Here is a 13,323-nt window from a genome sequence, read left to right as displayed (position 1 = left end):
TCTGTACCGGTACCCCCTGTATATAGCCTCCACATTGACTCTGTACCGTAACACCCTGTATATAGCCTCCACATTGACTCAGTACCGTAACACCCTGTATATAGCCTCCACATTGACTCTGTACCGTAACACCCTGTATATAGCCTCCACATTGACTCTGTACCGTACACCCTGTATATAGCCTCCACATTGACTCTGTACCGGTACCCCCTGTATATAGCCTCCACATTGACTCTGTACCGTAACACACTGTATATAGCCTCCACATTGACTCTGTACCGTAACACCCTGTATATAGCCTCCACATTGACTCTGTACCGTAACACCCTGTATATAGTCCTCCACATTGACTCTGTACCGGTACCCCCTGTATATAGCCTCCACATTGACTCTGTACCGGTACCCCCTGTATATAGCCTCCACATTGACTCTGTACCGTAACACCCTGTATATAGCCTCCACATTGACTCTGTACCGTAACACCCTGTATATAGTCTCCACATTGACTCTGTACCGGTACCCCCTGTATATAGTCTCCACATTGACTCGGTACCGGTACCCCCTGTATATAGCCTCCACATTGACTCTGTACCGGTACCCCCTGTATATAGCCTCCACATTGACTCTGTACCGGTACCCCCTGTATATAGCCTCCTCCACATTGACTCTGTACCGGTACCCCCTGTATATAGCCTCCACATTGACTCTGTACCGGTACCCCCTGTATATAGCCTCCACATTGACTCTGTACCGTAACACCCTGTATATAGCCTCCACATTGACTCTGTACCGTAACACCCTGTATATAGCCTCCACATTGACTCTGTACCGTAACACCCTGTATATAGCCTCCACATTGACTCTGTACCGTACACCCTGTATATAGCCTCCACATTGACTCTGTACCGGTACCCCCTGTATATAGCCTCCACATTGACTCTGTACCGTAACACACTGTATATAGCCTCCACATTGACTCTGTACCGTAACACCCTGTATATAGCCTCCACATTGACTCTGTACCGTAACACCCTGTATATAGTCTCCACATTGACTCTGTACCGGTACCCCCTGTATATAGCCTCCACATTGACTCTGTACCGGTACCCCCTGTATATAGCCTCCACATTGACTCTGTACCGTAACACCCTGTATATAGCCTCCACATTGACTCTGTACCGTAACACCCTGTATATAGTCTCCACATTGACTCTGTACCGGTACCCCCTGTATATAGTCTCCACATTGACTCGGTACCGGTACCCCCTGTATATAGCCTCCACATTGACTCTGTACCGGTACCCCCTGTATATAGCCTCCACATTGACTCTGTACCGGTACCCCCTGTATATAGCCTCCACATTGACTCTGTACCGGTACCCCCTGTATATAGTCTCCACATTGACTCGGTACCGGTACCCCCTGTATATAGCCTCCACATTGACTCGGTACCAGTACCCCCTGTATATAGCCTCCACATTGACTCTGTACCGGTACCCCCTGTATATAGCCTCCACATTGACTCTGTACCGGTACCCCCTGTATATAGCCTCCACATTGACTCTGTACCGGTACCCCCTGTATATAGCCTCCACATTGACTCTGTACCGGTACCCCCTGTATATAGCCTCCACATTGACTCTGTACCGGTACCCCCTGTATATAGCCTCCACATTGACTCTGTACCGGTACCCCCTGTGTATAGCCTCCACATTGACTCGGTACCAGTATCCCCTGTATATAGCCTCCACATTGACTCGGTACCAGTACCCCCTGTATATAGCCTCCACATTGACTCTGTACCGGTACCCCCTGTATATAGCCTCCACATTGACTCTGTACTGGTACCCCCTGTATATAGCCTCCACATTGACTCGGTACCAGTGCCCAGCAGCAGTATTTGTAGTGTTAGTAGTAGCCGTAGTAGCAGCAGTAGTAGTTTTAGTAGCAGTAGTAGTATTAGTTACACCACTGTATAGTGGTAGTGAAAGTACCTTAACCATAGCAGCCTCTAGAGAACAGTCAGGGACCCCCGGTCGATCCATCATCCCAGCCGTCAGGTACGCCATGCTCTCCATCACAAATGCATTCTGGGCCATCACCGCAAACTTCTCTTGGATCATCCCAAACTCACTGAGGTTCTTACCAAACTGTTTCCTGCTGCCAGCGTACTCTGCTGTCATCTCTGGAGAGAGAGACATACCACCATTATCATCATTACTATAACCATAATCATCTTTTAGGAGCTTCTCATTCTCATTATCATCATCTTCATCATCTAAAGCTTTTATACCGATGAGCTTCTTGATCATTCCAGAGCCGGCGCTGCCCATACTGAACCTGCCAGAGTTGAGGATGTTCATCGCTACCTGGATAATGACACATACAGAGAATCAGTAAAGGTTTGAGTGAAAACACGTGTACAAAGATATGGTAAACCATTCAAAAGTAAATGGTGACAGTTAACCGTAGCACCAATACACCGGCAAGGAGCCTTGTAGGCTTTTTGAATGTTCTTCAAATGGGCAAAAACCTAGTGCAAAGGTCTTCAGCGCAGAAACACAAGGCATCTAAACATTTAGTTTTGTTCTCTATGCTCATGATCCATATCCCTGCGGACACAGGACAGACAGACAGACGGTGGTCGGAGCACAGGACAGACAGACAGTCGGTGGTCGGAGCACAGGACAGACAGACAGTCGGTGGTCGGAGCACAGGACAGACAGACAGACGGTGGTCGGAGCACAGGACAGACAGACAGACGGTGGTCGGAGCACAGGACAGACAGACAGTCGGTGGTCGGAGCACAGGACAGACAGACAGTCGGTGGTCGGAGCACAGGACAGACAGACAGTCGGTGGTCGGAGCACAGAACAGACAGACAGTCGGTGGTCGGAGCACAGGACAGACAGTCTGTGGTCGGAGCACAGGACAGACAGTCGGTGGTCAGAGCACAGGACAGACAGACAGACGGTGGTCGGAGCACAGGACAGACAGACAGACGGTGGTCGGAGCACAGGACAGACAGACAGTCGGTGGTCGGAGCACAGGACAGACAGTCGGTGGTCGGAGCACAGGACAGACAGACAGTCGGTGGTCGGAGCACAGGACAGACAGACAGACGGTGGTCGGAGCACAGGACAGACAGACAGTCGGTGGTCGGAGCACAGGACAGACAGACAGTCGGTGGTCGGAGCACAGGACAGACAGACAGTCGGTGGTCGGAGCACAGGACAGACAGACAGTCGGTGGTCGGAGCACAGGACAGACAGACAGACGGTGGTCGGAGCACAGGACAGACAGACAGACGGTGGTCGGAGCACAGGACAGACAGTCTGTGGTCGGAGCACGTCTCTGGAGCCGCTGAGCATCTATTAATCCTGCTGTTGGACTCATTGCGGCCAGCACTAGTAGGTCAAACGAACGACTAAAATTAACAAATCACTCAGAAAAACTAATCAGGGGCTCCCGAGTGGCGCAGCGGTCTAAGGCACTGCATCTCAGTGCAAGAGGCGTCACTACAGACCCTGGTTCGATTCCAGGCTGTATCACAACCGGCTGTGATTGGGAGTCCCATAGGGCGGCACACAATTGGCCCAGCGTCGTCCGGGTTAGAGTTTGGCCGGGGTAGGCCGTCATTGTAAATATGAATTTGTTCTTAACTGACTTGCCTAGTTAAATAAATAAATAAATAATGACTCTTCAGCTAGTGAAAAGAGACGTTGAAAAATAACTGCACATCACTAGCATATAACAGAGGGAAAAGGGAAGTGACATCACCTTGAAGCCTCCTCCTACTTCTCCTATTACATTCTCCACAGGGACTGGACAGTTGTCGAACGACACTTCACATGCTGGGGGACAGAAACACATCAGTTATATGGTACACAACAGGGATTTCCCTCGGCTAACTGACAGCTACAGTTCTCTTGTTACAATACTTTTAAATCCTTGAAGAGGAGTGAATGAGTTCACACAAGGAGAACAGGTATTATTGGTCTCTGTATTTATATATATATATATATATATATATATATATATATATATAATATATTACTGTTGGATCCCCTGATGCCCAGTTTTACCTCTGGCTTTCCGTGATTACCTCTAGACTAGGCTAACACCAACAGAAGTACTGTCATTTACTCCGCTAGGCTAACACCAACAGAAGTACTGTCATTTACTCCGCTAGGCTAACACCAACAGAAGTACTGTCATTTACTCCGCTAGGCTAACACCAACAGAAGTACTGTCATTTACTCCGCTAGGCTAACACCAACAGAAGTACTGTCATTTACTCCGCTAGGCTAACACCAACAGAAGTACTGTCATTTACTCCGCTAGGCTAACACCAACAGAAGTACTGTCATTTACTCCGCTAGGCTAACACCAACAGAAGTACTGTCATTTACTCCGCTAGGCTAACACCAACAGAAGTACTGTCATTTACTCCGCTAGGCTAACACCAACAGAAGTACTGTCATTTACTCCGCTAGGCTAACACCAACAGAAGTACTGTCATTTACTCCGCTAGGCTAACACCAACAGAGGTACTGAAGCGAACATCAACAGCAGGTATAGATGTGATCTGTTAGACCCCCTAATGCTTAGATGTGATCTGTTAGACCCCCTAATGCCTAGATGTGATCTTACTGTTAGACCCCCCTAATGCCTAGATGTGATCTGTTAGACCCCCTAATGCCTAGATGTGATCTTACTGTTAGACCCCCTAATGCCTAGATGTGATCTGTTAGACCCCCTAATGCCTAGATGTGATCTTACTGTTAGACCCCCCTAATGCCTAGATGTGATCTTACTGTTAGACCCCCTAATGCCTAGATGTGATCTGTTAGACCCCCTAATGCCTAGATGTGATCTGTTAGACCCCCCTAATGCCTAGATGTGATCTTACTGTTAGACCCCCTAATGCCTAGATGTGATCTGTTAGACCCCCTAATGCCTAGATGAGATCTTACTGTTAGACCCCCTAATGCCTAGATGTGATCTGTTAGACCCCCCTAATGCCTAGATGTGATCTGTTAGACCCCCTAATGCCTAGATGTGATCTGTTAGACCCCCTAATGCCTAGATGTGATCTGTTAGACCCCCTAATGCCTAGATGTGATCTGTTAGACCCCCTAATGCCTAGATGTGATCTGTTAGACCCCCCTAATGCCTAGATGTGATCTGTTAGACCCCCTAATGCCTAGATGTGATCTGTTAGACCCCCTAATGCCTAGATGTGATCTGTTAGACCCCCTAATGCCTAGATGTGATCTGTTAGACCCCCTAATGCCTAGATGTGATCTTACTGTTAGACCCCCCTAATGCCTAGATGTGATCTGTTAGACCCCCTAATGCCTAGATGTGATCTGTTAGACCCCCTAATGCCTAGATGTGATCTTACTGTTAGACCCCCCTAATGCCTAGATGTGATCTGTTAGACCCCCTAATGCCTAGATGTGATCTGTTAGACCCCCCTAATGCCTAGATGTGATCTTACTGTTAGACCCCCTAATGCCTAGATGTGATCTGTTAGACCCCCTAATGCCTAGATGTGATCTTACTGTTAGACCCCCTAATGCCTAGATGTGATCTGTTAGACCCCCTAATGCCTAGATGTGATCTGTTAGACCCCCTAATGCCTAGATGTGATCTTACTGTTAGACCCCCTAATGCCTAGATGTGATCTGTTAGACCCCCTAATGCCTTGATGTGATCTTACTGTTAGACCCCCTAATGCCTAGATGTGATCTGTTAGACCCCCTAATGCCTAGATGTGATCTGTTAGACCCCCTAATGCCTAGATGTGATCTGTTAGACCCCCTAATGCCTAGATGTGATCTGTTAGACCCCCCTAATGCCTAGATGTGATCTTACTGTTAGACCCCCTAATGCCTAGATGTGATCTTACTGTTAGACCCCCTAATGCCTAGATGTGATCTTACTGTTAGACCCCCTAATGCCTAGATGTGATCTGTTAGACCCCCTAATGCCTAGATGTGATCTGTTAGACCCCCTAATGCCTAGATGTGATCTGTTAGACCCCCTAATGCCTAGATGTGATCTGTTAGACCCCCTAATGCCTAGATGTGATCTGTTAGACCCCCTAATGCCTAGATGTGATCTGTTAGACCCCCTAATGCCTAGATGTGATCTTACTGTTAGACCCCCTAATGCCTTGATGTGATCTGTTAGACCCCCCTAATGCCTAGATGTGATCTGTTAGACCCCCTAATGCCTAGATGTGATCTTACTGTTAGACCCCCTAATGCCTAGATGTGATCTGTTAGACCCCCTAATGCCTAGATGTGATCTTACTGTTAGACCCCCTAATGCCTTGATGTGATCTGTTAGACCCCCCTAATGCCTAGATGTGATCTGTTAGACCCCCTAATGCCTAGATGTGATCTGTTAGACCCCCCTAATGCCTAGATGTGATCTGTTAGACCCCCTAATGCCTAGATGTGATCTTACTGTTAGACCCCCTAATGCCTAGATGTGATCTTACTGTTAGACCCCCTAATGCCTTGATGTGATCTGTTAGACCCCCCTAATGCCTAGATGTGATCTGTTAGACCCCCTAATGCCTAGATGTGATCTTACTGTTAGACCCCCTAATGCCTAGATGTGATCTGTTAGACCCCCTAATGCCTAGATGTGATCTGTTAGACCCCCTAATGCCTAGATGTGATCTGTTAGACCCCCTAATGCCTAGATGTGATCTGTTAGACCCCCTAATGCCTAGATGTGATCTTACTGTTAGACCCCCTAATGCCTAGTTTGTCTTCTGGTTTTCCGCTGGTGATCCCTCCGAAGGCTCGCTCTACGATGAAGGCAGTGATCTTATCTTTCTTCACTCCATCCTCTCCTACCACCTCCGTACGAGCAAACACCGTCAGCAGGTCTGCAAACCCCCCGTTGGAGATCCAGATCTGGACAGCATGGAAATACAGTCACACAACTGTCCTTTAGATTGAATCAGCACAAACACAAAGTACCAACAGCAGTAACACATGACTGACAGGGTAGGAGGATAATGTGTCTCACCTTTGACCCGTTGAGCAGGTATGTTTTCCTGTCTTCTGATAGGGTGGCTTTGGTCTGAATGGACGCAGCATCACTCCCACTGAAACATACAGGATCCACATGAAACAGATTCAGAGAACATGACAAAACCAAGCTTTAAAATACACAACCACTTCTGTCAAGCTGGAAAGCTTTTCAGTGGCTAAAAAACAGCTTTACGGCATACAGATCCAGATGATGTGACTGGTCGAAAAGCAGAATGATGTCATCCAGAGTTCAGGATGATTTCAGCAGGTTGTGTGTTTTATTTCACCTTTATTTAACCAGGTAGGCCAGTTGAGAACAAGTTCTCATTTACAACTACGACCTGACCAAGATAAAGCAAAGCAGTGCGACAGAGTTACACAAACAAACGTACAGTCAATAACACAATAGAAAAGTCTATATACAGTGTGTGCAAATGTAGTAAGATTAGGGAGGTAGGCAATAAATAGGCCATAGAGGCGAAATAATTACAATTTAGCAATTAAACACTGGAGTGTTGCAGTAGGTACGTACCTGCCAGGCTCAGTGAGACAGAAGGCTGCTACATGTTCTCCTGAAGCCAGCTTGGGGAGATATTTAGTCTTCTGCTCCTCACTACCGGCTATCAGGATCCCCTAACACACAGCAAGACATCACAGGTTCACAAACAGCAGTAACATTATACAACACAGATAAAAAGAAACAGCCTTGAATCCATCGCTGCAGGACTCTTTACCTTGAGTCCGATGGCTTGGTGGGCAGCCAGTGTAACTGCTATGGATCCATCCAGAGAGATGATCTCTCCGAGTCGGGCATACATGGTGTTGGACAGACCCAGGCCACCTAGGAAGAGACAGGAAGAGACAGGAAGAGACAGGAAGAGACAGGAAGAGAAGACAGGAAGTTATGTTGACTGGCGTCATGTTACAACGTGTGTCCAGAAGTAACAAGATGGTCTCTGATACAGTATGAAGACCTTACCAGCGATAGGCCTAATGTTTATTGTACAGTCTGTGACCTTACAATACTCCTCTGATATTAAACTCCTCACCATACTCCTCAGGCACCTGGATACCGAACAGTCCCAGCTCCTTCAGTCCGTTCAGAGTCTCTGGAGGAATCTTAGCTTCATGGTCGATACGCTTGGAGTCCACTGAAATACAAGGACAGGTCTCAGAATACAACACAGTCTCAGAATACTACGATACTTATCCATGAAACATAAAGTCTCTTAGAAAGTCTCTCAGAATAAAATGCAATTTAGCAGATTCTTTAAACTAAAACAATAACACTGACTGGGGTGACTAGACAAGGTCTCTTAGAATAAAACAGCACTGAAAGACAACAGTCTCTATTAACAATGTATTAGTATGAAGGTCTATTAGAATAGAACCACACTATGAATCTGAGTCTTGTATAAGGACAGCAGTCTCTTCTCTCAGTCTCACCCTCTTCAGTGAAGAATTGCTCTACCGGAGCAACAAACGAGTTGATCTCCTCCAGCTCTTCATTTCCAATCTCTGGATAGGGGAAGCACTCTGCCTGGAGGAGAGACACACAATAAGAATCAGATACTTGGTTAATTTATCCTTCTGGGTTATTATGACAAGCTAGCTACTGGCTTTGAGGATTTCCTCATTGTCTTCCAAGGCAAAAAATGGCTTGCCTCTGGCTAGAGGTGACAGCTGACAATAACAACGGAAAGATGGCTATGGGTGGCTCTAACTGACAATAACTGAGCAAGCTATCACATATTTCTTAGACAGTACGGCTAAATCAACATTGTATTCATTATCTAAAAAAGCATAATACATAAATAACTAGCTAGCTAGTCGCTTACTTTGTTTACTTTGCCAAGGAACAGGTCCTTGGCGTAGCCCAGATTCCTAGCATGAGTTCTGATGGTTCGGTGAGGTAAGGTGACTTCTTTCGTCGCATGTCTTGCGTTAGATGTTAAAATCTTTCCAAATTTAAGAGATTTAGATAAAGCTATAAGTCTGTTGATATTCATTGTCCTGTCAATTTTTCACCTCTCCCAGACTTCTGCTGCTTCCGAAAATGGGTTAAAAGCAGGTTGAAATATGGTCGCAGCTATCCGGGATCCATGGGACGTCCCGACACTGACGTCACCCATTGAAGTAGATATTTTAAACGGTTACGGTAAGGGTTAAGGTTAGGTAAGGGTTATGGCTACGGTTAGGATACGGGTAGGAGTTAAGGTCAGGGTTAGGATTTAGGGTAGGGACGCGCCAAGGATACCGAATAGCCCTAACAGTAGACAGACGTTGGGATACCTTTCACCTCATTCTGTCGCATGCTGATGACGTAAAATGGGCGTTTCGTAATGAATCAGCTGCCTGCAATTCTTCATTAAACCACTGGAGGGGACTGTTTATTCAGGAACAAAATATACATGGAAATGCTCAGGGAAAGCTAAAAAAACTATGGACACATTTCTGTATACCGCACATGTATAATGGATATAAACACAACATGCAACAATTTAAAAGAGTTTACTGAGTTATAGTTCTCAGCCACTCCAGTCATGGACTGTTCTCTCTACGACCGCATGGCAAGCGGTACCGGAGTGCCAAGTCTAGGACAAAAAGGCTTCTCAACAGTTTTTACCCCCAAGCCATAAGACTTCTGAACAGGTTAGGGTTACCCGGACAACTTTACATTACAACCCCTCTTTTGCGCTGCTGCTACTCTCTGTTTATCATATATGCATAGTCACTTTAACTATACATTCATGTACATACTACCTCAATTGGCCCGACCAACGAGTGCTCCCGCACATTAGCTAACCGGGCTATCTGCATTGTGTCCCGCCTCCCGCCAACCCCTCCTTTTACGCTACTGCTACTCTCTGTTCATCATATATGCATAGTCACTTTAACCATACCTACATGTACATACTACCTCAATAAGCCTGACTAACAGGTGTCTGTATATAGCCTTGCTACTGTTATTTTCAAATGTATTTTTACTGTTGTTTTATTTATTTACTTATCTACACACACACACACACACCTTTTTTCGCACTATTGGTTAGAGCCTGTAAGTAAGCATTTCACTGTAAGGTCTACACACCTGTTGTATTTGGCGCACGTGACAAATAAACTTTGATTTGATTATAAGGAAATCGGTCAATTGAAATCAATTCATCAGCCCATAATCTATGAATTTCAAATGACTAGGAATACAGCTACACATCTGTTGCTCAAAGATACCTTAAAAAAAAAATGTAGGGGCGTGGATCAGAAAACCAATCAGTATCTGGTGTGACCACCATTTGCCTCATGCAGTGTAACACATCTTCGCATACAGTTTATCAGGCTGTTGATTGAAGAGGAGTGGGACAACATTCCACAGGCCACAATGGCTGTGCGAAGTCGCTGGATATTGGTGGGAACTGTGAACACGATATCGTACATGCGTTGATCCAGAGCATTCCAAACAACCTCAATGGGTGACATGTCTGGTGAACATTCCTGCAGTCAGCATGCTAATGGCACAGAACACTTGAGACATCTGGGGCATTATGTTGTGTGACAAAACTGCACATTTTAGAGTGGCCTTTTATTGTCCCCAGCACAAGGTGCACCTGTGTAATGATCATGCTGTTTAATCAGCTTCTTGATATGCCACACCTGTCAGGTGGATGGATTATCTTGGCAAAGGAGAAATGCTCACTAACAGGGATGGAAACAAATGTGTGCACAAAATAAGAGAAATAAGCTTTTTGTACATAAAAAATCTCAAATGTTTCATTTCAGCTCATGAAATATGAGATCAACACTTTACAATACAACCTTACCGTGAAATGCGTACTTACAAGCCCTTAACCCACAATGCAGTGAAGAAAAATAAGAGTTAAGAACATATGAACTAAAACGAAAGTAAAAAATAAAAGAGCAACAAAATAACAACGAAGCTATATACCGGGTGTACTGGTAACGAGTCAATGTACAGGGGTACAGGTTAGTCGAGGTAATATGTACATGTAGGTGGGGTTAAAGTGACTATGCACTAGGGGGGGCATTTGATGAGCTTTTCAGCAGTCTTATGGCTTGGGGGTAGAAGCTGTCAAGAAGCCTTTTGGTACTAGATTTGATGCTCCGGTACCGCTGCCGTGCATCTCTGTCTTGATTGACGCTATCCCAGGCGGTGTCAGAGGAAGACCCTAAAAATTGTCAAAGACTCCAGCCTCCCAAAGACTCCAGCCTGTTCTCTCTGCTACTGCACGGCAAGCGGTACCGGAGCGCCAAGTCTAGGTCTAAGAGGCTTCTAAACAGCTTCTACTCCCAAGCCATTATTTATTTATTTAACTAGGCAAGTCAGTTTTAAGACTCCTGAACATCTAATGAAATGGCTACCCAGACTACTTGCATTGCCCCCCCTCCCCACACCACTGCTAATCACGGTTGTCATCTATGTATAGTCAATTTAATAACTCTACCTACATGCACATACTACTACAACTAAGTCGGAAGTTTACGTACACCATACATTTAAACTCAGTTTTTCACAATACCTGACATTTAATCCTAGTAAAAATTCCCTGTCTTAGGTGTTAGGATCACCACATTATTTTAAGATTGTAAAATGTCAGAATAATAGTAGAGTGATTTATTTCAGCTATTTTCATCACATTCCCAGTGGGTGAGAAGTTTACATATACTCAATTAGTATTTGGTAGCATTGCCTTTAAATTGTTTAACTTGGGTAAAACGTTTCAGGTAGCCTTCCACAAGCTTCCCACAATAAGTTGGGTGAATTTTGGCCCATTCCTCCTGACAGAGCTGGTGTAACTGAATCAAGTTGTAGGCCTCCTCACTCGCACACGCTTTTTCAGTTCTGCCAATAAATCAGGGCTTTGTGATGGCCACCCCAATACCTTGACTTTGTTGTCCTTAAGCCATTTTGCCACAACTTTGGAAGTATACTTGGGGTCATTGTTAATTTGGAACACCCATTTGCAACCAAGCTTTAACTTCCTGACTGATGTCTTGAGATGTTGCTTCAATATATCCACATAATTTTCCACCCTCATGATGCCATCTATTTTGTGAAGTGCACCAGTCCCTCCTGCAGCAAAGCACCCCCACAACATGATGTTGCCACCCCCATGCTTCACGGTTGGGATGGTGTTCTTCGGCTTGCAAGCTTCCCCCTTTTTCCTCCTAACATACCGATGGTCTATTTTTGTTTCATCAGACCAGAGGACAATTCTCCAAAAAGTACAATCTTTGTCCCCATGTGCAGTTGCAAACCGTAATGTCTTTTTTTATGGCGGTTTTGGAGCAGTGGCTTCTTCCATGCTGAGCGGCCTTCCAGGTTATGTCGATATTGGACTCGTTTTACTGTGGATATAGATAATTTTGTACCCGTTTCCTCCAGCATCTTCACAAGGTCCTTTGCTGTTGTTCTGGGATTGATTTGGACTTTTCGCACCAAAGTACGTTCATCTCTAGGAGACAGAACGCGTCTCCTTCCTGAGCGGTATGACGGCTGCGTGGTCCCATGGTGTTTATACTTCAGGCGTTTGGAAATTGCTCCCAAGGATGAACCAGACTTGTGGAGGTCTACAAAAAAAAATTCTGGGGTCTTGGCTGATCTCTTTGATTTTCCCATGATGTAAAGCAAAGAGGCACTGAGTTTGAAGGTAGGCCTTGAAATACAGGTACACCTCCAATTGACTCAAATTATGTCAATTAGCCTATCAGAAGCTTCTAAAGCCATTACATAATTTTCTGGAATTTTCCAAGCTGTTTAAAGGCACAGTCAACTTAGCGTATGTAAACTTCTGACCCACTGGAATTGTGATACAGTGAATTATAAGTGAAATAATCTGTCTATAAACAATTGCTGGAAAAATTACTTGTCATGCACAAAGTAGATCTCCTAACCGACTTGCCAAAACTATAGTTTGTTAACAAGAAATTTGTGGAGTGGTTGAAAAACGAGTTTTAATGACTCCAACCTAAGTGTATGTAAACTTCTGACTTCAACTGTAGTCTCGCTATTGTTATTTTACTGCTGCTCTTTAATAACTTGTTACTTTTATCTTATCTGTATTTTTTTGAAACTGCATTGTTGGTTAGGGGCTCGTAGTTTAGTTTATTAATTCAACCATTTTAAAAAACAAGCACACATAAAACTTGAAAAAGCCATACATGCACATGAATAAAATCATGGAGGATAGCACACAAAGTCTGGGACTTATTTCCATTGTGGTCATCTTGAGACAAGATGGCTAGACAAGAT

At 45.0% G+C, this 13,323-nt stretch overlaps 1 protein-coding gene across 1 annotated transcript in view; it reads right to left on the bottom strand.

The window, feature by feature from the left end:
• The window catches only part of acad9 (acyl-CoA dehydrogenase family, member 9), a 62,153-nt gene extending 53,089 nt beyond the window's left edge, over nt 1-9,064 (bottom strand). The window contains exons 1-10 of the mRNA XM_038985647.1: nt 8,894-9,064; nt 8,502-8,595; nt 8,105-8,206; nt 7,790-7,896; nt 7,588-7,688; nt 7,051-7,129; nt 6,761-6,935; nt 3,781-3,854; nt 2,294-2,369; nt 1,995-2,185 (exon numbers count right to left, since the gene is read on the bottom strand). Of these exons, the coding sequence (XP_038841575.1) occupies nt 1,995-2,185; nt 2,294-2,369; nt 3,781-3,854; nt 6,761-6,935; nt 7,051-7,129; nt 7,588-7,688; nt 7,790-7,896; nt 8,105-8,206; nt 8,502-8,595; nt 8,894-9,064 (1,170 nt within the window). The remainder of the gene's footprint in view (nt 1-1,994; nt 2,186-2,293; nt 2,370-3,780; nt 3,855-6,760; nt 6,936-7,050; nt 7,130-7,587; nt 7,689-7,789; nt 7,897-8,104; nt 8,207-8,501; nt 8,596-8,893) is intronic.
• Between the last annotated feature and the right edge of the window lie 4,259 nt (nt 9,065-13,323).

This window comes from Salvelinus namaycush, unplaced genomic scaffold (assembly GCF_016432855.1).
Source record: "Salvelinus namaycush isolate Seneca unplaced genomic scaffold, SaNama_1.0 Scaffold361, whole genome shotgun sequence".
In the NCBI taxonomy this organism is placed as follows: domain Eukaryota; kingdom Metazoa; phylum Chordata; class Actinopteri; order Salmoniformes; family Salmonidae; genus Salvelinus; species Salvelinus namaycush.
The sequence above is the reverse complement of the archived record's forward strand: the minus strand, read 5'-3'. Positions and strand labels throughout refer to the sequence as shown.